Source organism: Lynx canadensis, chromosome D4 (genome assembly GCF_007474595.2).
Source record: "Lynx canadensis isolate LIC74 chromosome D4, mLynCan4.pri.v2, whole genome shotgun sequence".
NCBI lineage: Eukaryota > Metazoa > Chordata > Mammalia > Carnivora > Felidae > Lynx > Lynx canadensis.
The window spans coordinates 43252829-43278208 of record NC_044315.2 but is presented as its reverse complement, the minus strand read 5'-3'; the positions used below and the strand labels follow the sequence as shown (position 1 = coordinate 43278208).

The following is a 25380-nucleotide window of genomic DNA, read 5'->3' as shown; positions in this document are numbered from 1 at the left end:
ATGTTTGATTCCCTGAATATTCTTTGGGGGAAAATATAAAAACACATGTCACACAATTAACATTTCTAGCCACTTTTTTTAAAATGTGAATTCACATTCTTCACCACTGAGTTAAGACATCCACATTCTCAGACAACTAACTTGCTGGATATAAATACGGACTAATGTAAACATATGCTTAAATATTATATATTTAAATACTATTTCCAACAAGGTAAACAAGGCATTTAATGACTACAGGATCACCATGGAGACTCTTATTGGCTTTTCCTTCTGTATCTAATTCCTTGTGGGTTCTGTTCACACAGATGCATGACAGGAATTTCCCTTTGCTTCTTATTGAATCAGCCCCATCACTAAGCTGATGCCATCTGGCATCCAGATATTACTGCTGCCTTTGGCCTGCCTGCTTTCCTTTTTCTTCTTCCTTTTTTTAAATGGCTTACACCAAGATTATTTATGGCAATACGTTTAAGACCTGACTATTGTGCTGAAGCACAAAAATGTTTTCTTAACCATGAACTAAAGTTGTTAACTGGAAATCTGATGAGATAACTCAAGATTTTTTAAGGGCAAGCACGATCAAGGCATAGAGGACCACCCAATCCTACTTTTGAGAGGACGGCACCATTAAGGCTCTCCGCCTGGCATGTGCCAACATTTGAAGGATGGATGGCTGGTTCCAATGGCCTTCTTGGTCACTTAGGGTCCAAAGTAATCGCCTGTCTCCTATTTCTCGCTCAAAGCCATCCAAGCAGAACTCCTGGCAACTGAAATAAATCTGGGAGGAAACTGGCTTCCCTAGGTACCCAATTAGTCCTCCCTCCCTCCTTCTTTCTGGGATGATTTGATTCAGAGACCAGAAAGTCTAAAAAGAGAGACTCAGAGCCTCTGAAGCATCTAGCCATACCTTTACGCCTGCCTCCCTTAATAGATTACACTTTGCAGGGCACTGAGTGGCCTGTTAATGGCCTGAAGGAGTTAAGGAAATGAACAATTTCCTTCCTGTTCCAAGTTAGATCAGGCTTGTTAAGAAGGCCAGCTGATTAACTTCCTGTACAGCAACAGTAGACATGCAGCCTTTACATGTCCTAGAGGACACCATAGTATCATTTTTGTTCAAGAAATTAAGCTGTCAAAGTGGTCGTTATGCGTACTTGGCTTGAGGTGGTTGTCATGTTTCTGCATATAACTCAACAAAGACTGAAAGTAAGTTAAAGATAGGAGATGGGAAACCAGGTCAGTAATTTATTTAGCTACTACCTGATTAATGAACACAATTATACTACCATAGTGTAGTTCTGATCCCTCACCAAATAAAAGTACAATATGGAGGGCTTAAAAAATACCTAGAAAGCTATCCCCACATATTTGTCCGTGGAAGCAACCAGCTGGGCTCAATCTGGCATTTAAATCCTAGACAAACCAAAAAACAGACTCTTAATTATAGAGAACAAACCCATGGTTACCAGAGGGGAGGGAGGTGGGTGGGTGAGGGGTGAACAGGTGATGGGGATTGAGGAGGGCACTTTTGATGAGCACGGGGTAATGTATGGAAGTGCTGAATCACTATATTCTACACCCGAAACTAATATTACACTGTAAAAATAAAATGATAGAAAAGAAAAATAATAACTTATGAAACCTAAAAAATAAAATAAAATAAATGATGTATCCTAAATGAGACTTTCATCAGCTGGAGGCAAATTCAAAACGACATACTTCAAATAACAGCCAAAGAGAATTCCATCAGTCATTTTTCTATCTGCCCCTTTCTAGTGTTGGAAAGGTACTGATCTTAGCCTTGAAAAAATGCAACTCTCCCAGAATCTTATTATTTTTAGAAGTCTAACTCTGATTCCTTCCGTGTTAATTGGGTAGCAGGGATTTCCATGGATTCCTTAGAGGGCATCTTCGAAGGCAAGTTCACCTTATTGTATTTATTTGTAAGACTGTCTGTGCTTGATCAGCTTCACGGGCTAAAACCCCACTTGACTAGTCTTGATTAGGGGCTGGATCTTGTTCACACTGTTTTGTTCAATGAGGAGAGACAAAAATACCTGGCTTGAAGATTCTTGCTGCTGGTTGTCAGAAAAATCTGATAAAAACCTGTGCCTGGATCAAGTCAAACCATGGCCACTAGTGAAAAATCAGTTTAGATGCTGTGACTCTCCCGGGTGGGTTAGGAGATACTTTTTTCATATCATGAAAATATGTTCCTCACAATGAATGCTCCTACTTTTGTGCCGTATGAATCAAATACATCACAAATAAACCCGTTTGTTGCTAGGAAAAAAAGCAATTAACGTCTAAAATTATTTCCAAATAAAGCTGCAGCTTTATATGATGAATTCAATATATTAAGGACATTACCATGTGAGTTAATCTCGATCCTTATTTCAGGTATTCTACGTGACTGATATCTGTATCTGTATCCGCTGCATTGCATTTAGTTTAGTGGAACAATAATACCAGTGTGCACACCTGTTCCATCAAGTTTTGGTTATTTCTTGGAAGTTTATCAAGTTTGGGTTATTTCTTGGAAGCTCAGTGTTTACTTTTTAATCATAGCTTTTTCTAAACATACCTTAGAGCGGTTGCTTTCCAACATACCTTTGGCCAGAGTGCTACCCAATTATTGGTGGGACTACCACAAGCATCTAATACTCAGTAACAGTATCGCCATAGGCTAAAGACTTTAAAGGTACTTGTTTTCCTATACTGTCTAATGAGACAGGCTGGTGATCATATTTTTATTTTACATAAGGGGAAATAAATGATATTTACTGTTTTTACTATAGAACTCTCCATATTAGGTGGGGCCAAAGTGAGAGATAATAGGTCTGGATCACTATTCATGCTTCTCTGTAGCAGTTCAGAAGTGACAGGCACAGCTTCTAAACATCACCATTTAATTTAAGCAATGTGAGTCTCTTTGGTGGGGGGAAAGAAAGACGTGCTGACACCATATCATTTCTTCATTATACTATGGAGAGTAATTATAGGTTGCTACACACATTTAGAAACTAGCCTATGTGGTTTAAAAAAGAATTAAGCCCATGAAAATTATGTTTTTTAAATTCAAAATCAATGAAAAAATAATGTGACACGTAAGACCTTTCCTAGGGTTCAGTGCACTAAACATGTAAAGCACATTAAGATGTGGAAACCGGATACCTTTCATTACATTATTCTACACCTGTCATTTATTTCATTTTGGTATAAAAGTAATTATTGTTCTGAGCACAACAGTATACATTTCCTTTCCCCAGCACTGGCGCTCCAATTACAATCTACTTCAATTCAGATTAATCATGCCAAGATGGCAATTCCATTACACCAAGAGTAAAATTTAATAATCTAATATATGGCTATAGTTTCAACGGTGAAAACTATGTGGTTAACTACTTTAGGGATTTTATTAAGATTAAAGTTCAACATGATGCATCTTAATCAGACCTTCCCTGGAAAACACTCATTACAAAACATGGTTGACCATAAGTCTATGTAATCCTTCTGCACAGGCATTAAGCTCCACTTACCACTTTCATCTAAGAGGTATCTAATAATGGGAAAGATGTTATATTATTGATGTAAGATGTTTTGATTTAATTTCAACTTTATTATATTACCTAACTTCGGTTATAATGCAGTACTGTATATAGGATTATGCTTTAGACCAAAAGACAAAATATTATGTACAGGCGAGCAGTTTATTTAAGTAGAATAGTACATGTCTGGTTTTAAGCGTATCTCACCTAAGAATGTATATATGGAGTGGCATCTTTCTGTGTCTTAAATAGGACCTTAGTGGATAAAGAGTTAATCCCCCTCTAAAATAAATTGCTTACTTCCTCTCCAGCAGCACGAAGGCCTGTCCGGCCAGGTATTGGCAGGAGAGAAACAGAAAGTTTTAAGCCTTCATATATCCACGTAAAGGTTGCACTGTGATCTTTAAACATCGCCTTCTCTCCAAAGTTCTGCAATGGTTAAAAAAGTCACTTCTCAAAGAAGTGGAAAAAGGTGCTGCAGTGGGGCATCTGGGTGGCTCAGTCAGTTAAGCGTCTGTCTCCACCTCAGGTCCTGATCTCTCAGTTCGTGAGTTCAAGCCCAGCATCAGGCTCTCTGCTGCAGCGTGAAGCCTGCTTCAGATCCTCTGTCTCCCTCTCTCTGCCCCTCCTCTGCTCTTTCTCTTGCTCTCTCTCTCTCTCAAAAATAAATAAACATTAAAAAAAAGGTGCTAGTAGTAACTTTATAGTACAAAGGTAATTTATATTTTGCTTACTGTCCTTTAAAGTACGAAATGTATAGCCTAATGTGAAACCACGTGACTGAAAACCAAATTTCATTTCTTTACAAATCAACTTTGGTTGTACCAATCTGTGTTTTGAAATTCTTCTTCAATCCTTTGCTGTTTAGGGTGTGATTCAGGAGCACAATTCATGGTCTGGCACACCATATCAGATTTAGGTTCGAACGGGATGAATCTGAGAAAATTCTAAATTGCTTTCGGATACATAGATTACAGTGCTGATTTATTTCTCTGGTAAAATTTACTTTATTTTTTAAAAGTTTATTTAGTAATTTTGAGAGAGAAAGAAAGAGAGAGAGGGAGGGGCAGAAAGAGGGAGAGAGAGAATCCCAAGTCGGCTCTGCACTGGCAGCACAGCACCTGATGCTGGGCTCGAACTCATGAACCATGAGACCTGGTCTGATCTGAAACCAAGAGTCAGATGCTTAACCGACCGAACCACTCAGGTGTTCCTCTCTGGTAAAATTTAAACTGTATGTTGAATTTGAAAACCCTTCATATCCTACATGCTATACTGTGAGCTCCTGGACGGTGGGTAACATGTCTTATGCACAGAGCCTAGGGTTTATATGAAATAAATTAATCGAGAAAATCATCACTCTGAGAAAGTGCTTTGATCATAAATGAAATACATCACTAAAGTGCTTTCCCTTATTTTAAAAAATGATGCAGCAGATATACCTAGTGCTTTCTAGTACAATCAACGTATAACTTTAATCATCCCATCAATCGGTCAGTCAATGTTTGTCTTTCTTATTGTTTCCTCTTCTGAAACATCTGAAAACTCTTTGCCTGGTGGTCTTGCAAATTTCATGGCCTTGATAAAACTGGGCAGGTAAGGAACCATGATCAAGTAGGGCAAAGACTGGTATCCATGTGATCCCGATCACAGCAAGATAGGGAAAAGAAAAGCTAATATACTTCTTTTGTCCTCAAATATATTTTACCTATGCTTTACCTTTTGTGGGTGGCTATATTGCACAGCTGGGGTATAAGACATGTGAAAAGCTGCCCAGACTTTCACATCCAATCTATGTTACATCATCAGAGGCAGCCTGGGCCTTCTCACCTTTAGCCTCTTGGAAAAGAGGAGGTCAGATTTTGGAGAAGAGGATGGGCACTACCCCTTCATTTCCTTCAAAATTGAAAAGTATTTAGAGAGCAACCATGCAATCTTATGTTTTGAGACACGCTTTGAAACTGATAAATCTCCAATGTGACAGCCCAAAGGCTCATTTCAACCCTTGGTGAGAGGGTGACAGCTCGCTCAGAACCCAAGGAAGCCACAGTCAATGAGACCCCTCTTTCTTTAAACCAATCAGCTTCAAAAGCAAAACACCTTGTGGTTTTAACACTTACGAGGGCTCTTCTGACACGGCAGCTCCTTCTTCTAGCTCTTGAGCTTGCTTGTACCATGGCAGCTTGGCCTCTACCGGAAGTTTCTCTGAGAATTAAGTGCATGCACATAAGAGAGAAGAGGTTAGAACCATTTTGGAATTTTAGGGAGCTTCCTTTATGTCTTCACCAGTTCCTGATTTTGCACTACCTAGAAACTATATGGGTAGCTGCAAATAATAAGTTTTTTGGTAAATTTCTGCTACTGATGATGGTTATATGAAGAAAAGAGAATATTTTTAAATGTTTAGTATTACTAGTCTTTGTGCATATATGCTTCCCTCTCATTATGCTGAAGAGCAAAGGAAAAGTCTTTTAATCATGAAAGTCGTAACTCTAGGAACGCTGGCTCAGTATGTGTATGAAGAGTCATCAAAGTATCTTTTCACTATTTCCTGTCAAAAAGATAGAGTGATATTTATTTTTTAAGGCAAACACAAAGTACAATAAATTATACTGCAATACTTTAATAAATCCTGACCTCTTTCTCCTTTTCCTTTTGGCAAAGTGTGATCTATGCCATGTTGTCAAAAACAAACAAAAATGCCACTCTGAAATTCACAAAACATTGCCTTCCATATCTGACTCATTCAGCACCACCCTAACGCTCACTGACAACTGGAATATGAGTAACTTAGGGTCCACAACCCATAATTGGACTGTTTTACCTATTTATCTTACGTTGGCCATACAATTCAGGACAAGCTTCCTAACTACTTCCTGGGCAGGGGGAAAAAACGTGAAGGAGAAAAAGAAAGAGGGAGGTCATAACTGCTCCTACAGAAGTCACTGCCAAGATTCCCATTCTGACATATTTATTAGGATCGTTTATAGGCATACTTGCCTTTATAGTATGAGCCAGTGAAGCTCTATCACCATTTTATGACATATAATTGTAAAGATGAAAGAAATATGTCTCTATATGCATACACCACAGAATTATACAGCATTTTCATGATGTTTAGAGAGCCAGACTCACTACGTAGTTGTGAAAATCCAGATTTTATTCTTGGTAGTTAACCACAAACTGCTTTTCTTTCTCTGAAGTGGCTTGGTAAAGATAGAGCTAACAAATAATTGACTATTTTAAGTGGGGGGGGGGGCATCACGTCTGGTGCTCTATGTGCAGCGATTGTTTATAGTCAGAAATCAAAGTGCGAAGAGAAATATGAAGCTGCTGAGGCCAGAAGGATGTGCTATCATTTAGACACGCTAACAGGGTACCTGTGCAGACGTCATTTTACAACTAGCTCACCTCTCCAACTAAGTGACGCAGTCAGTGACTCCTTATCTGACAGTGTGAGCCATTGCTCTGTCGCAGTAAGGGAGCATTAAGCTTGGTAATATTAGCAGGCCTACAATACAATAAATTGTCTATTTGAAGTGGATCCCATAAGATGTACCGGGGGCTCTTCCTCCCGTATTTAAGGATGCTGATGATAGTCAGGAGTTGAAGATAACATTTAGGACAAACTTGCTATATTCCAGGCAGTGAGCTAAGCACCCTGTTTGCACTGTATCTCCTTTAATACATCATCTCTGAGGTAGTTACTATTATTAGCCCCATTTTACAGATGAAGAAACTGAGGTTTAGAGAGAGATGTAGCTATTAAAGTGAATCAGGATTTCTGGTATTTTGGGTTTGTTTATTTCCATTATATCATTTAGATTTCATGATGCCATTCACCCCCAACAAGGGCAACCTACAGACAGCAGAATAAAGAGCTATGCTGTGGCTGATTTTCAGAGAAATGTAATCTTTAGAGAAATAAATTCAGAAGCAAATGGGAATCATATTTATTTTTTAAATTTTTAAAAATGTTTTAGTTTTGAGACAGAGAGAGACAGAGCATGAGCAGGGTAGGGGCAGAAAGAGACGGAGACACAGAATCTGAAGCAGGCTCCAGGCTCCCAGCTGTCAGTACAGAGCCCGACGCGGGGCTCAAACTTGTCAACTGCGAGATCATGACCTGAGCCGAAGCTGGGCACTCAACCAACTGAGCCACCCTGGCTCTCGGGAACCATATTTAATATCAATAATAGGAGGTAGTTTATCACAAGGAGTTCTTTACTTCTGAATTGGTTTGTGACTTTGGCATTTTCTTTTTCCTTGACTCAGACTATATCAATATCAGCAAAGAGGTCAGATTAGTGGGCATGCTAATCTGAGAGACCCTGTATAATTATAATAAATCTTGCTCGCTAAGTAGAACTTTTTACAAAATTGCTTTTTATAAATTACATGTAGTATCTGTTGAATTCTGATTTATTCCGTATTTCCATTTTAAGTTAAGATTCTGGCTTCTGGTCTCATATTAATGTTTTAATTCTCAGTATAATAAGCAACACCTTTCTGTTTCATCAGTATGTTTCTTCAGTATGAAGCTTCCCAATGTATTTCACGCTTAGCAAAGGAGACACTTTCGGGGGGCGCCTGGGTGGCGCAGTCGGTTAAGCGTCCGACTTCAGCCAGGTCACGATCTCGCGGTCCGGGAGTTCGAGCCCCGCGTCAGGCTCTGGGCTGATGGCTCAGAGCCTGGAGCCTGTTTCCGATTCTGTGTCTCCCTCTCTCTGCCCCTCCCCCGTTCATGCTCTGTCTCTCTCTGTCCCAAAAATAAATAAATGTTGAAAAAAAAAAAAAAAAAGGAGACACTTTCGGATTCACTGCATTGTTTTCAACAGCAAGACATGTGGATAGTAAATCACTTATACATGTCTCCAATGTCTCTATAGTATCTCCCTCTAAGCAGATATATCTGCTACTTTTCAGCAATGGCCTTCAAACAGCTTTATGATCCAGGAGAGAATTATGTAAATAAGTAGTACTTAAACAACAATTTGCAATCAAAATTATTTGAAAGATTTTTTAGAAAGAGTTAAGTCCATTTAGTAGAGTCTAAGCTACACAATATAGTTTCCAAGAACCTTGGGATCCTTAAAAATATTCCAAGGAGTTTCAAACAGTCCCTGAATGCACATAACAATGAAAAGGCTGGTAAGCGAGCACCTGTGGAGTTACCTTTGGGTTTATAGCAGGGAGTGGGTATGATGCATTCCTCTTTTATGTGGGGCTTGGTTTTGGGGCTACAACCTCCTGTATGCATTCCACGATGGTCGATGCAGAGGACCACCCGATACCTGAGGCCCTGGCCGCATGTCACCGTGCACTGGAAGGAGAAGGCAAGACAGAGGAGACTCATAGCAAAGCCTTGTTCACTTTGCCTCATCTCTCACCTGAGACTTTAAAGGGCTGCTTTTATATAAGGACTCCTGGTGGATTTGTACCATTTCTTACCATTCATGGAATCTTTGTTATTTTTGGCTACTTAGGGTGAAGGTGGCTGAAAATTAAATCACTTTCAATTCTTAGATTTAGATGAGTTAGGTAGCATTCCTGAAAGCACCCAGTGTGTGCCGAGTCCCAAACCAAGTAGTGAAAAGAAGGAGAAAAGAAACTGTAGCGTGTGCTCAATTTTGATTGCTAACACTGCATTTTAATTTTATTGAGTCATTTTGCTAGCTCCCACATGGACATTGACATTTTTTTGAACAGCCATCATAGTTGACACGTATTATTGCAGCATGGCTGATCCAATTGATTATATGACACAGTCAAAACTGTTCAAGGGAGTTGATTCAACAGCCAGATGTAGATGGCACCTCCAGTGGTTCCAGACACCTGGGAGCAAGTCTAGACACAGAGAAATGTCCAAGCGCTGATCCTGCTGCCACAAAGCCACGTAGTGAAGTGAAGTGCCATCTGTGTGGCTGAGGGCACAGTGGCTTATCTCCTTATCTTTCTATCTCTTTTGCTATTTCAACCCTTTGCATTAGCAGCCATGAAACCTCAAGTAATGTTTTATTTAGGCTGCTGCAACAGTTTCCCTAATGTTCTAGAATGTTCTGGTTTTAATTATCCTACTTCATCCCCATTCTGATTATTTTGCCATTTCCATTTCATCTTTCTTTTCAATGAATAATACACATAATTTTAATTTAAATCCACTCATACCCTTTTTGGATATAGACAAAGCACAAGAAATACAAAATAAAACCAAACTGTGGTCTACTGAGCTCTATCATCCGAGCAGCTTCTAGAGACTCAGGATCAGTCACTTGGCCTCAGCTGCTCTTGACAGACATTTGTCTCTCCTTGCCACTTGAGGGAACGTTATGAGCGACAGAGGCTTCTGGAAGTAACTTGAAGGAGCTATACATATTTACTCATTTACTTTTGGCTGTGCTAGATTTGGGGCGTGCCTACATCAGGGCTAAACTGGTGGGCTTCTAGACACCTCAAGAGAAGTGGGGAGCTGCACAGGGTAGCTGGTGGGGTCATGACGATGAGAGGGAAGAGTGGACTTACTCTCCTAACGAACAAAGAAAGAGGGCACAGTTACCGGAGACCACTCCTGTGCCAGCCATTTAGGACAGTCAAAAATGTTGCAGGGCTGCACGATGGGCATCTTAGGGGTGTACATGCATTTCCACTCTTCCACTGAGGTGACATGCCCCTGGATGTCCTCCTCCACACAGGAAACTGCCCGGCTCTGGATGCCCCCCCCACACGAGGAGGAGCACGCGGTCCACGGGGTGGCCTCCCACCTACAGAAGCAAGGGGAGTCATCAGGGCAGACATGCACATTGCCGAACCTCCTCAGTGACCTTTCCGACCAACCCCGTTCCCAGTGCCTACTGAGGCAATCAGGTTCTGAGAGGCTATGGTCAAGAGGACTGAGAGCCATCTAATGCCTAAAATCTGATGAGTAAGAGAGAAGGATTCAATGTTGGCAACAGTGCTTTGTAAACCTTGAAGCTCTACATAATGTAAGAAATACTGTTTGGAGAGGTGTCCACAGGGATATCTGTGCTGTCTCTAACCTACTCTAACGGGGGCTATTCAGTCCTTCTCCTTGTAGTTCGAATATATGTTCTGTGTATAATATTTATATTAGTTTATATTTTATAAATATATATTCTGCATATATATACTGTTATATATTTTACCATGATATATATATATATATATATATATATATATATATATATATATATATTTACTAAATCCCATTTAAATATCTTCGTTAAGACCAAAACTGTTTACTCAATTAACAGGAATAATTTGCACCTGGGCTGATACTTTCTATTTTCAATGCAATACTTTCTTACTTAGCTTCTGGATACTTGTGTACGAGAAGCTCATGAAAGATCAAGGCAAACCAAAGACACTCCGTCCCTTGCTTCTACAATCATCAGCTTTGGGACTACATGGATTCAGCACAATTCCGATGTTCAAGCTACGCCATCAATACACTAAGGAGCAAAGGTGATAATGTAATCTTCTTGTTCCCTAACTGTTGAGGAATACTGGCAGTTAACATTCCCCTAATAAATAACTCTTGGAATTGTGAAGAAGTTTTGTTTTGTTTGGAAGGCTGATGGCACTGGAATCTAAAGATACAGTTTAGTAAGGGAGAAAAGAACAATATTATCAATAACATTTAAGAGAATTCCATTGCTTTTTAGATCTCTGCATAGCTCTGCTGCATTTGGTACTAGATGCAGAGAGAGATCTTTGTCCCATTTACAGAATATAGAATTTTGAAAAATGGAAACATTGGGACCGAGCTTGTCTTTCTTACATATATTCTGCTTGTTGATGAGGATTGCTAAGGAATTTTAAGATTTCCCTTAGAATTATGAGAGATATAGTTTTAATGAGAGAAAAACAAAATGTCATCAAGTTGATCTACTTGAAAAGTTAAATTTAAAAACACTGCACAAGCATACCATGGAGACATCAATTATTTTATAAGTAGGATTCATGCATATTGGGAACCTGAATGCTCTTCTGTATGAGCCTGGATAATGTATGTTTCCCAGTTAACAGAATTTTCCTCCACATTTTCTTTGCACTGTTTGAGTCTAGGAAACAACTGTTATCTCTATTGCCAACAGCCTAAACATGCTGCCAAGTACAATATTTTCCTATGCATATTTCCCCAGGAGACACAAAAGCAAATGCTATTACGGGGAAACTGAGGCCCTCTGTTTAGCCCTTAGGAGACTTTCTGGTCCCTTTCAAGAAAATGAAGCAGCTCTGTAGAGGGTCTCTCTTCTAAAAGGGTAAGACCAATTCTCATTTATCCATGTAAATCTCTGGAGAGCTTCCCTCTGGATATGGATAACAGGTCTGATTCAGAATGAAATTAGGCTGAATATATAAGTACATATTCACATTACATTTGATCGGACAGTGAAGCGGGAATATGTTTTTGAATGTACATTTAATCTCTTAGAACATTAAGATTCCATAAAAAGAGCACACTTTCTAATTGGTACTCTAATGTCCCTAACCTTGACCCTTCTAAAGTGAGAGTGATTAATTTCTGTCTCAACATTTGGACCTGACCCATAGTGTAAGTTCATAAACAGTAATAAGTATCCTTTTCAATGCCAGTGATCACAGAAAGACAAATGATGCTAATATTATTCTAAGAATTTATAGTATGGGTCCACCATATGACTATAGTTCTATATAATGAAAAATTGTTGTGTGAATCCTGACATAATAATAGGGTTATGTGGAATTTCAAGGCAAAACATGTCTGAGTGCTTTAAAGAAAGTATAATAAAAGCTGAAAGAAGACATCAGTTAGAATATCTTTAAACAGGGACCAGTAAGTACTTGGGGAAAAAAAAGCATATCCAAGAATCTCGTCCTGGAAGAATACTAAATGGGTTCACATATCACATATTTTAATTCCGATGGCTTTTAATTTTTTAAATACATAGTGTGTTTAAGAAATTCTCAAAATTCAGAGTGATGTAGAAAACATATATATATATATTAATTATGAATTAAAGATAATTCATCAGACTACATTCTTACATTACATTTAGGTATGTGTTTCAGTCAAAGACTGAAGGCAAGAAAAAAAATTGGAAGACTCACTAACTGTGCCTTGTATCTACACTTGTGGACTAAAGCCCATTTAAATAATTTCAATAAGGAAAGCCTTCTGCCTTGATCAGAATGTAGCTGCCACCTGAGAATCATTTTTGAGCCCTAGTTCTCAACTTTGGGGTTTTTTTTGAGACTCAATACTTCTTATAAGAACATATTTGTAGAAATTGCTTCCATTTACTAAGACTTTATCAACTAAGCAGAATATCTAACTTTAGAAATAGCTCAGTAACAGAAGTGCAAGAAATATAGTGTTTATTTGATAATTATCCTTTCTCATTGTGATGCATGGATAGGCCAGTGTGGACACAGGATGGCATTAAGGAGGCTCATTTCAATCTGTCATTGAGAATACTGGGCTTCTAGCATTTGGGGGGAAATTAGAGTATATAAGAAATGAAGTTTAACCTAAGACAGGCATTAGTTATACCAGAGAAATATAAACAAGAGAGATCATAGACATGAAAGAAACGTAGGAGTGCCATTACAAGAAAAACATAGCCTTGATGTTGCTCACTCCTGACACCAACTTTGCTTTTATTGTAAAATATTTGGTCTTCACACAAACAAATACGTGTGTCCTATTTTAGAGATACAGAAACTGAAGTCAAATGAAATCTTGGATCAGTAAAATTAATCTCTTTATATTTTCACTCCACTTTTTTCCCCAAGAAGCATTTACTATATTACTCTGGTTCTGGATCAAAACAGCAAAATGATATAGTCATTTATATAGCATTTATATAGTCATTTATATAGCATTCTATAGTCATTTATCAGCTTTATCAATATAGTCATAGAAAAGCAGGAGGGTAGCTGACTAACGAGGTAACCCCTTAGTGGAAGAGCTTAAAAAAACCCAAACAGCTATATAGAGTACAAATCCGATGTCCCTCTCTATATGCAACCATTAGGATGGTGAAAATCAAGTTCTCTGCCAGGCACTGGAAGTATTTAAGTAGAGGCTGGATGACAGCTTTCACTGGTATATATGTATTTTATAAATATATGTATATCCATATACCCATGTGGGAATACATATTCACTAAATACCCATATACACATATTTGTATAAATACATATGTTTACAAATGTTGGGTATATGGGTGTGGTTGCAGGGAAGGAATGGGACTGGGAAGCATCTCTGGGGAGCTGAACTAAATGACCTCAAGAGCCCCTATTTGGATTCCATTTCATTAAGTATTTGGAGATTTTCAATCAAACTTTGTTTTATTTTATAGTTCAGAATTGTTTTCTGGGCTTTCATTAGTTTGAGATTGAGAAAACTACTCGCGATTGGATTTAAACTCTGGGTTCTAACTAGCAGCTGGTGCCCTGGAGTCCAAGTGAGCAAAGAGAATAGAGCAAAGGCCTCTCTTAGCTCAGGGGTCACTTCAAGCACGATTCTAATTTCTTCTGTCTGGGGAGCTGTTTCCAATGTGGCAGACCATACACTCAGTAGCTAGAATATTTTTCAGCTTCTCCAGTTTTCTTATGAATATATTAATAAAGAACAAGTTCTCTTAAAACTTCTTCAGTCACTTTCATTATTTTTTCTAGTTAAAGAATATATTGTACTTTAAAAAAGAAACACAGCCCGTGGAATTTTATGTTTTAGAAAAAAAAAAATGTCCCCTAAATGTTCTGAACAATAAAGATAGGAAAACATCACCTTTTTGTACACAACTATAATTTCTTTGGAACAAAAAAGAGGATATTTAAAGCCCTTATGTAGAGTAATAGCACATCTGGAATCCCACATTTGTGGTACTGTGATAATACTTCAGGCAGTGTTTGCTTAACAGTTAGCAATAGCGCTTTAATGACTGGGGTCCTTTTGCAGGGAAACAAAAGAGGACAAAGGGAGTGAAAGAAAGACACAACATAACCCATACACTCTATCTAATAAGAGTGAATTACTGTGTCCACCTCAATGTAATAGGATCCTATCTTAAAAAAAAATTTTTTTTTTTGAATGACAAGCTCACAGTCCGAGCAACCCAGTATTATTCAGAAGCAGAACTCAGGATGGATTGCCAACTATACTATCTACCATCTTACTTTTACAGAAAAAAAACGCACAAAATCTATATCTACATAGATATATAAAAGAAGCAGAGGCTGATTTACTAATTCTAGCATCAGGATGGTTGATTTACGTACCGAGGAAGGGGATGGTAGAGGTCATAAGGCATGATCTGCTTGTATCCGTCACTGTTAGGAACAATAATGCCAACCCTCTGAGTAGAAGGTACACACAATAAAATAAACACTAAATGATTACATTATACAAATTTTGTTAGACAAATGCAAAACAACATTAGTAAATTGTCTCTGCAAACAACACTAAAACAATTCAGTATCTTTATGCTGGCACGTGTTTGAGGATGGGGCAAGTTCTTTGCAAGGGCACCGTTTACTATAATTAGTTCTCTGATCCAAGCAGGAAATACCACTGGAAAGGGTGGTGGCAAGAAAACTTGGCACCTCATCATTAACTGTGACACAATAAGCTTATAAATGTTCTTTAATCCCCCAAATTATACATCCTATGAGGTCATTATTATCATTATTAATGTTACTTCCAGATGCTCACCAAGCAATTATAGTTACTGTCTCACTCCTGATGAAAGAGAGAGCTATGTATAAGAGTATATACCTGGGAATCAACAATACTCTGTAATGTGCATTATCAAATAGGTTTTTTCTCTCAGCATATCTAAAGATTTTAATGAATTATCTTGGAAAGCAGTCAACTAGTGAATACGGTGGGCAGCTACCAACAAAAGCAAGTTTCCTACAGAAACAAAGGAAGAGCAGTTAAAATGAGATAAGAAATAGGAAAGATCTTTTTTGTGTTCTATAAAAATGTGATATTGTGTTAACTGCTATTACAGTCATGGTTGTGATGGTCATGACTGTTGTTAGTATATCTAGTGTCATGGGAAACATGTGAGATTCAGAGATAGAGCCAAAGGAGCCATAAGAAATGACATTATAGGCTGTATGGCTAATGGATTCACAAGAAATGATATTATAGGCTGTGTGGAAGTCCCTAGAGGCCTTATGGACTCTAATAAACTACACTAAACTACCTCACTGATTTCAACTAAAGCTTCCCATTGGCAAGACTTTCTTGCAGAATCCCCTGGTTTGTGGAAGATTTATGATTAATTGGTGTTAGATAAAAGGGCTAGTATAACAGACCCTCTATCAAGAGGGGGAGACATAGAGAGCTCAGTACACAGCTGTCACCCCAGGACAAAACATGGTAGGGCATGAGCAGAAGACACTTATTCCACAACGGACAAATGATAGGAAGTCTCTCTTTTGAGTACTGAAGGAACTCATGTATTCTCTATGTATCCCCGGGATAGATGGATGGGTATATATTTATATATCCATATTCAATATAAATGTTGATATTTATATTTAAATAAGTTAAGGCTTATGTTTCAATCTCATTCTCTGATTAGGACGACATAATATGTTCATTTTAGAGGGCTAGCAAATCTAAGCTTTTGGATAAAATGGGTGAGCTCGGTATACTATGGATCACAAAGATGAAAAATAGCACTGCCTGGAGATCATCATAAATAAGGAGGAAAGAGGGAGTGATAAAGGTAGTTTCTGAAGAAATTACTGAGAGGTAAGAGGATACATGAGGGAAATTAAATCTAAAAGAACATGGGAAACAAAGCTATAAAAGATAGATTTCTATTTCCAGAATAGACAACCATTGGTGTACTAGTTTACTTGTTTATCTTATGTGACTAAATTTTCTATCTTCATTTGTATGACTGAAGTTTTTGTACTCATTTGTAGGATTAAATTTTCATGGTGTATGGATGTGCACTGGTCTACAGTAACAATATTCGTGAAGATGGATGCTGCATTTGAGGAAGGAAAAAATACCTTGGCTCTAACAGAAAAATGGAATGAGTACTAAGATTAAACTTTTCTCCCTGTTTTTCTAAGTTAGAGAAACTTCCTATTCTTTTCTGCCTTCTTCTGACAGACAATTGGATGGGAAAGACTAATCGTCTCTTTCTCTCTTTTATTATAATCATGTTGATCTCTTTCCAATAGTTCTTATGTCTAGTCATTGAGGAAATTTTCTTTCTAAAAGAGCTGTCTTTTAAAGAATTCCAACCTTCCAAAGTTCTAATAACTCTGGATATGCATCTAATAGTAGTTAATTAAGAAATTATTGAAATAGACTTTGCAGTTATATTTGAGCTAACCCTAGTATCTTTACTCATGCCTATAGCACCTTCTAAGTGCAAAGATGCAGTTCGTTGCCTTCTCTTCCAAAAAATTTATAGCTATGGTTTGTTATCCTCAATATTAGAATGAACTGCTGCAGATGTCTGCCAATTGATTTATCAGCTGATGATATTTAAAATGGAGGCAGTGATATTGAAGAAAACAGGCTAGAAGAGAAGAAGGGGGAAGAAAAGGGGGTGTGTATAGAATTCAAGATGTTGGGCTTTGCTTTGGACTGATTTAGAAATTGTGTTTTTGTTTGAACAAGGAGCTCTAAACCTGGATTCAGCAAAACTATAGCTATATTTGTCTTTCTATGGCATGGGTCATGGTGAAGACTCATAAAATCACTCTATGGCACCTGTGAAAACAGAAAGATATCAAAACAATGGTGCTCTGTCCAGTCTTGTTAATGCATGTTCATGTGCATGGGCTCTGCTCTCTCTAGGGGTTCATGTCATGGCCCTGGCCTTTCACCACACTGTCACAGAAGGGTAGGCACTGTGGCCTAGACGTAACTTCCTATTGCTTACCTATTGCTTAGGACACTTGGTCTTTTTCTTAGGCAAAGTGTACATATTGAAGAATGACGAAAAAGGATGCCATTTTGGGATTTTAAAAAGCTCTTGCTACGTTTAGGGCTTGGTGTGTGTGTGTGTGTGTGTGTGTGTGTTTGTGCATGTGTGTTTGTATTCAGACATGTATCTGAATATGTGGAGAGTGGTGAAGGAGGCAAAAATAATTTTAAAACATTATCAGAAAGGGAAGCTGTAAAAAGCAGTCCGTTTTTGGGTAAAAGCACTCATTCTCCATTGCCTTAACTATTCTGATCACTCGTGCACTTCTTACACCCAGCAGTTACCTGACTCTATCAGACTCCCTGACATCAGGGGTCATGGGGGGGAAATGAGAAGATGAGGATAATGTCATTCCGGACTCATGTAGTGTAAGAAGGAAAAAGCCATGGTACCTCATCCTCTCAAAGTACACACCTTGAGGAACTGTTCCATGATAGGAGAATGCCTCAATTTTAAGACAGGCTCATGTAACAAAAATATTATGCCATCATAAACATAAAGCCTTTTGAACCATTTTTAATGACACAGACATTGTCAACTGAAAAAATTTCAATGCAAAGTAGAACATACCATGTGAACCACAATACTGAGAAAATTCATGGGTTTGTATATCTATTTAATCATTTTTATAGTTCATATATGTGTGTCTATATATAGACACATATATGACCCATATACATATGTATATAGAAATATATTAAAAAGACCAAAAAGAGTTGTTAGTTCCTGGTGTTTGGATTATGCAATTTTGCCTTCATATATCTTTTAAATGTTTATTTATTTATATTTGAGAGAGAAAGAGCACAGTGGGGGAGGAGCAGAGAGAGAGAGAGAGAGAGAGAGAGAGAGAGGGAGACACAGAATCTGAAGCAGGTACCAGGCTCTGAGCTGTCAGCACAGAGCCTGATGCAGGGCTTGAACTCACAAACTGTGAGATCATAACCTGAGCTGAAGCTGGATGCTTAACTGACTGAGCCACCCAGGTGCCCCTTGCCATTGTAGTTTGATATTTTTCTGTTTTCCAAGTTTCCTATAATGTACAGTCACAGGAATTAGAATATTCAAGTAAGACAAAATACAAGTCTGAGAAAATAAAAGAGAGACATTTAAAAATAAATTATGAGCAGATGAAATGAGGCCATCACCTCAAATCCTAAGTGGCATTTAAAGATTATTGAGTCTGCTCTGAAATTTCAGAAGCTACTTTAGAACAATATACCTGACTTTAAATGACTTTTAAACATCAATCTCTATTCAGGCTCATTTATTTAGTAAACCTCTCTTCAGGAAAAATCCTAATAGAGTTAATTCTATGGGAGCCTAATTTGTGGAGTTCTGTGTTTTTTTTTATAATGGAAATGAACCATAACAAGCCCTTTTCATGGTTTTAAGTGTCCCTTTCTGTGAATCTCTAAGGACCTCTTGCTTCTCCTCTGGAGCTGCAGAGCCTAACTTCCTGACGGCTGGATGTGCTCTAGGTTTGTGGAGCTCATTGTGTCTGGACAGTTCATTACCCTCCCCTGCAAAATGCTTCTTCTCCTGTGATCACCGTGACTGTTCAGAGCACTACCATTCTCCCATCCACTCAGGTTAGACACTATGGGACATCTTTGTTGCTTCTTATTCCCATGCTCCCTAACGGCAGTTAGCTCTGCCGGTTGTGATGTCTGCCAAGCACATCTCCTGGTGACACAAGTTTGGGTCCTTTTGCAGCAGTCAGCTAACAGATCTCTGCCTGCAGGCATTGCCTCCCCCAACCCGGCCTGCTCGCTGCTATCACAGTAATCGGTATTTTGCTTTCCATCTCTAAAGTCATAAGTGGCTCCATAATGGCCAGTGAAATTTCTGAGTCAAGTGTTACCTCTTCTAAAGCCTGTCCTCAATTTCCCTCTCAACATCTGGCAGAAATTCCTTCTTCCTCTTCTAAATACCCATCACACTAACTCCACTCATTGCTTTTAACTATCTACTAAGTTCTAATATGTGTAAGTTTTCTTTAGTTTAAAACCATGGGACAGAATCCATGTCGGTTCTTTACTGGATCTCTTAACACCATGCCCTGTGCAGGGGCAGTTAGTGAATATTCACTGGATGAAGTCATGCTGTTGGTATGCAGACACAAAGCCAAGCAGTACCATCCAGAATGAAAGCAAACAAACAAAACAAGGTCAAAGAAACTCTCCAACAAACTGCCATTCACTGTGCACATGTTTAGTCCCACTCCTTGCCTTCTGCTAGCTCTGGCATCTGTGGGAGGGAACGGACTGTTTCGGAGGGGGGTTTGGCAGTTAAGGAAGGCTGCTGGCTATCAGGTGATCTGAAGCACAGAAAGGACAGTGTAATGACACCTGTGCTTCTAGCCTGCTTGGCCAAACTCTGCATCTCTTCCATTAGTTATCTCCCAGAAATAGCCATGACAGCTCTGAAAAATCTTCTTTGTCCTGTCTCATGTGTCTTCCAGATGCCATGCTGCTTTGTAACTGTACAACTCTGTCTGGGCAATGTTGGGGCCCAGATTCTAGTTGATTTTTCTTTGCCTTTGTCATGGTACCAGGCATAGAACCTGGTACAAGTCAGACAGTCAATTAAAAAAAATGAATGAAATTGTGGGTGGTGGAGGGAGCTCTGGCACAAAAGGGAGTATTTCATCACCTCTCGACAACCCTGGAGCAACAGAAACCAGTCTCTTCCTAAGCAACAGTTTAGAATGGGGGAGGGGAGAAGTAACAAAAGTTGGCAAAGACACAGGCATTCACTTTTTCATGAGTGGTAGAGCACAAAGGATCATGGTACACTAAGGAAAAGGACCCCTGAGGAGCTGGGAGATGGACAGTCAGTTCTCTTTTCTCTCACTGTCTTTCTGTATGCTCTTGAGTGCTTTACATTGGGACCTCTGCAAGATCTAACTGGATGAAATCAGGGGTTTTAAGATGAAGTAACCCATCTCATGGAGCTCTATCTTACCTGCCCTCTTCTTAGTGGCTGCTAAAGGTAGAGCTTGCCGCTCTATGGACCACAGATTGAAAACCACTGAAGTAGGTGATCATCTCAAAATCTTTCCTACTCTGATGTTTGATGACTTCATAAAACATAGTGGGTTTTCCTAGGAAACAGGGGATCCAGCAAATGAGAAAATATTCTGCAAATAGTTCACACTTTTCTTAGACCATTGTGCTCATGAGGCAACATTCATTTACTAGGAACCACACCAAAAGAACCCTGTTTCATCACTTGGGTTTGAAAATATTTTTAAGGCACATACTCATTTTTCTGCTATAAAACCAATGGAGAGTTTTTGATCATTTGACCCCAAATATTAGTATTTCATTGATATTTCTGTGGTTAATATTCTTGACATTAATGAATGCAATTTCTGAACTACTTTTTTTTTTTTTTTTTTTTAATTTTTTTTTCAACGTTTATTTATTTTTGGGACAGAGAGAGACAGAGCATGAACGGGGGAGGGGCTGAGAGAGAGGGAGACACAGAATCGGAAACAGGCTCCAGGCTCCGAGCCATCAGCCCAGAGCCTGACGCGGGGCTCGAACTCACGGACCGCGAGATCGTGACCTGGCTGAAGTCGGACGCTTAACCGACTGCGCCACCCAGGCGCCCCTCTGAACTACTTTTAAGTAAGTGGGAGTAATATTTCCCTGGGCTTTGTTTATCTCTTCCTGTACTGTCCTAAGTGATTGGTCACTGTTTAGTAAACATCAGTCTTTATGCTTATATAAAAGAGGTTTGGTTGACCTGAGTATGTGATCGTTTCACAGACCCATAGCAAACTTTGTATTCATATGATTGTCAGTTCTGAACTTGCTGTGGGGGTCTATGTTGGGCTTAAACCAGATGTTACAGGATGCTGATGGCATCACGAAGAACAAAGGGGGATGTTCTGTGGGATGAATGCTTGCCTCAAGGATCAGGTTACCTGAGTTTACACAGTCGAGGAGATACTTTGGAAGTACTTAGATTTATAATCCAGCTTTCTTTTCACAATCTAACTCGGGGATCACTCAACCTCTTTAGGCTTCAGTTTGTTTATCTGGAAATACAGATACTAATCTCTGTCCTGCTATCCTCTCAGGGAATGTGAAACTGAATTGAGAAAATGAATGTGAAAGCACTTTCTAAACTTCAAATAGAAGTAACAAGTCATTTTACAGATTTGGCTCTCAATTTGATAATGATAGCTGACTTGTTGAGTGCTTGGACCCTTGCTAAGAGCATTATGTGTATTACCTCATTTAATGCTCCTAGCTACTCTCTTACAGGAATATTATACTCATTTTACAGAAGGCAAAACTCAGACCTAGAGAAGTTAAGTAAAGAAGTTACTAGCTAGTAAAGTCAAAGTGATAGGTTGAGGTTGAAATGGAGGATGACGATAATACCTGTTCTAGTTACTCACAAGTTAATTAAGAGAATTGCGTAAATATTTATGCTTTTAAAAAGTATAAAATGTAATATGAAAAGTGATTATCATTATTAGTAATAATGAGCTGACTGGGTAGGACTGAACTGCCACAATAATGGAGTTACAGCTGATGGTCTGGTGATGTGTGGTATGACTATAAACTTGGGAAGGGTTTGACCATGCATCCTAAAAAGAACCAGAACTCTGCTTTTTTACCTCATTATACATAATACATGAAAGTGGAAATGGGATTTGCCACTTACAAAATAACAAAAAGACTTCCAAGATTAGAAAAACATTTCATTATACTTTAATGCTAACTAAGGAACCATTTTCTAGTCCTGACAATAAGTTCTCATTTTTTGGAGACAGGGCATAAATCCTATCTGAATTAAACAGCAATGTGTCACAGGTGGGTAAGTGGGGATTATTAGGCAATTGCACATTGTGATTTGTGGAGATGCTAATTACCTTAATTTCTCATGGTTGTTGTATTTTAAAAATCTGATAAGTGTGATTTACTTTGATATAGTTTTTAGGAATTTATGCGTCTTGCTATTATAATAACAGAGAACTACATTTCTAGACCTATATAGAATTTCTCCTCCTTTCATGGAGGAGAAAGCTGATTTCTGGGAAGATTAGGTATTCCTCTCTGAGGTAACATCAACACTATCATAATCATGATCTTAGTCATAATAGCTGTAGCAACTAACATTTTTGAGTGCTTCTCATGTGTCAGACATGTATCAGTCAAACTTTTTAAATGTATTAGGACATTTATTTCTTATGATGACCCTGTGAGGTAAGTATTATTATTTTCCTCACTTCATAGGATGAAACACTGAGACTTAGCGAGAACAAGTAACTGTCCAAAGGCTACTCAACCAGTAAATGGCACAGCCAGGATCCCAAGCCAACCCGTTTGCTCCAAAGCTCCCCTCTTAACCACCAGACTGTTTTGCCATTGGGCTAGTTGGTCACGAAGTTAGTGTGACCAGATTTTTATATGCCCTGTACACATAATGGCTCTCATGATGCAGATTATTTCTTTAAAGTTGCATTTGAGATTTTGTTTACAATTTGAACGATAGCCAGGGATGACTTATGCAATTTTCTGTCAAATTAAATGGAGCTGGATAAAAAAGTCCACTGGAACTCACCAACAACTGCTGCTTGGGGCATACAAGTTTGGGCATTTTCTCAGGACTGTTGCTCTGAATTCCTTGAGGGAAGGGGGAATCTGGATGCAGTTTCAGCTAGAAACAGATTTGTTTGCTAATGATTGTGACCGTGATAGTGTGATGAGTGAGGCTTTTTTCACTTTTCCAACCTTTGCCAATTTAAGCCCCCTTCATTACTGCCTTGGAGGGAAAACTTGAGGCCCATGCCAGAAAAAATCTGAAAAGGTGGTTCTCTGATCTTCTCACAAACAATGTCTTGCACAAATTCCCCCAGACAGCATTAACAGTCTTTTCAGTCTCATAGACTGAGATATATACGACCAAATGTAGCATAATTCACATTAAAATCCACTCTGAAAACATAAGGTGCTTATCAGCTGAACTAAAACTATGCCTTTTTAGTTGTTGGTGGACCATAGGCATACATTTTGAGGCTCTCTGGCCACATGATGGGTTTTACCCTTCGGCTGGGAGGCAAAGATGATACAAAAAATCACACGAACAAACAACAGCAGAGAGAGGCATTAAAAAATGACAGAAGCTATGATTATAGCATGGCAGGCAAAGGAGAGGATTTTACATTTGATTAGATTCTAAGTGTCTTAGCTACATGAGAAAAGGTTCATACTACAGTGTTAAATGAATGCAGTGGAAAACAAATTAAACATGCAGTAGATCACGGACAAATGGGGGCTGGGAGGGCATGCCTCTGGACTTCTGGAAGTGCCCAAATTGAGACTGCCACCAGAACGCCATATAGAGCATATGAGGGGATTAGTGAGGTCATAGCTCTGAGTCACCAATGAGAAACCTTCTTAATTTTCGCTAAAAGCCATTAAAATTTTAACTTCACTTTCTCTTCCCTTCCATTGTAAGTGTTAAGTTTTGACTTCCTTTTTGAGACCACTTTTGGCAAGGAGACAAAGTATTTTACCACTTCATAAAAATGACTGCATAAAAGACATCAGCAGAGAGCAACAAAGCTCTCTTGGGCTGGAACTTCTGGCAGCCAGGTAGGCTCAAATGTTGGTCTAGTAGTATAGGGGACTCATATTCCTGCCTCAGCACAATGTCAAGTTACTATATGTCATGGATATTCAGGCTTGCTTTAGGATAGTGGAAACCAAGAACACTAATTTGCTGAATTCCAAGTGTCCACGGTACACAGTATGATCTCATCGATGTTATGAGCTATAGACAAGACTGGAAAGCAACATAGCAAAAACATTAACACTGGTTATTTGTGGCCCCTAGGGATTATTAGCGAGTTTTATTGTTTTCATCATAGGCTTTTAACTCATCAACATTTCTTAGCATTAAGCATCAGAAAAAAAGCCATAAAACCATAAAATTGTTTTGAAAAAAATGGGCTACATGTCAACAATCCCTTTAACTTCAAGATGAACCAATCCACCACCATGAGAGTCAGTGGATATTGTCAGTGAGTGAAATGAGTAAGGGATATCATTTAGTTCATTAGTTCAACTGTAAACACTTACTTATTATAAAGCAAATTAATGCAAACAATGAGGCTATTTTGGTAAACAGAAAAAATTGGATATCAAGGATTATGGCTAATGGTCATCATAACCAGTTTATTTCTGGTTTGTTTTGGTTTTAGATGTGCAGCGATGACAAAATTCCTATTATCTCAGACAAGGAGCTGATAATGATAACAGTTTTTACAGTTCACCTTGCAATCTTAGTATACCTATTTTTTCAGTTAAACAGACATACTGAAGAACTTAATGATGCGTGCAAAAAGTAGTTCCTTTGGTGGTATAACATTTTTACAACTGTTACAACAATTTTTTTTTTTTACAATTTGGCTGAATTTTAATAAGTTAAAATTAGTTTAACATGTTTAAATATATATACATATATATGTATATACATGAACGTTTTGTGATTTATTGTTTAAAAATACTTCAAAATGTGTAAAATGAAATTCAGTGAAGCAACTCTATGGAATTATAGGTTCTGTAGACAAGGTCTGAAAGCCACAATTTAATGCAACAAACAACCCTCTCACCCTCATTTTGTGGGTGAAAAAACCGAGGTCCAGAAAGGTAAAATAATAAGCCTAGGGCTACACACTAATTATTTAGTGTACTTTTTGCTGTCCATGGTACTTCCCAGCCTTGACAAGCAATAAACTTGGCTTTATGAATGGGATTTTGCTTTCAAATAATATATAATAGGTCCTAAGTCCTAGTCTCATACAGGTAAAGTGAACAAATATCTCAAGGGCTAGATAAAAT

General features: G+C 38.4%; 1 protein-coding gene across 1 annotated transcript in view; it reads right to left on the bottom strand.

Annotated features, from left to right (window-relative positions):
- ADAMTSL1 (ADAMTS like 1) overlaps positions 1-25380 on the bottom strand; it is a 379909-nt gene that overhangs the window by 196177 nt on the left and 158352 nt on the right. Inside the window, 4 exon segments of the mRNA XM_032595636.1 lie at positions 5672-5756; positions 8727-8874; positions 10108-10312; positions 14838-14888. Coding sequence (XP_032451527.1) covers positions 5672-5756; positions 8727-8874; positions 10108-10312; positions 14838-14888 — 489 coding nt within the window.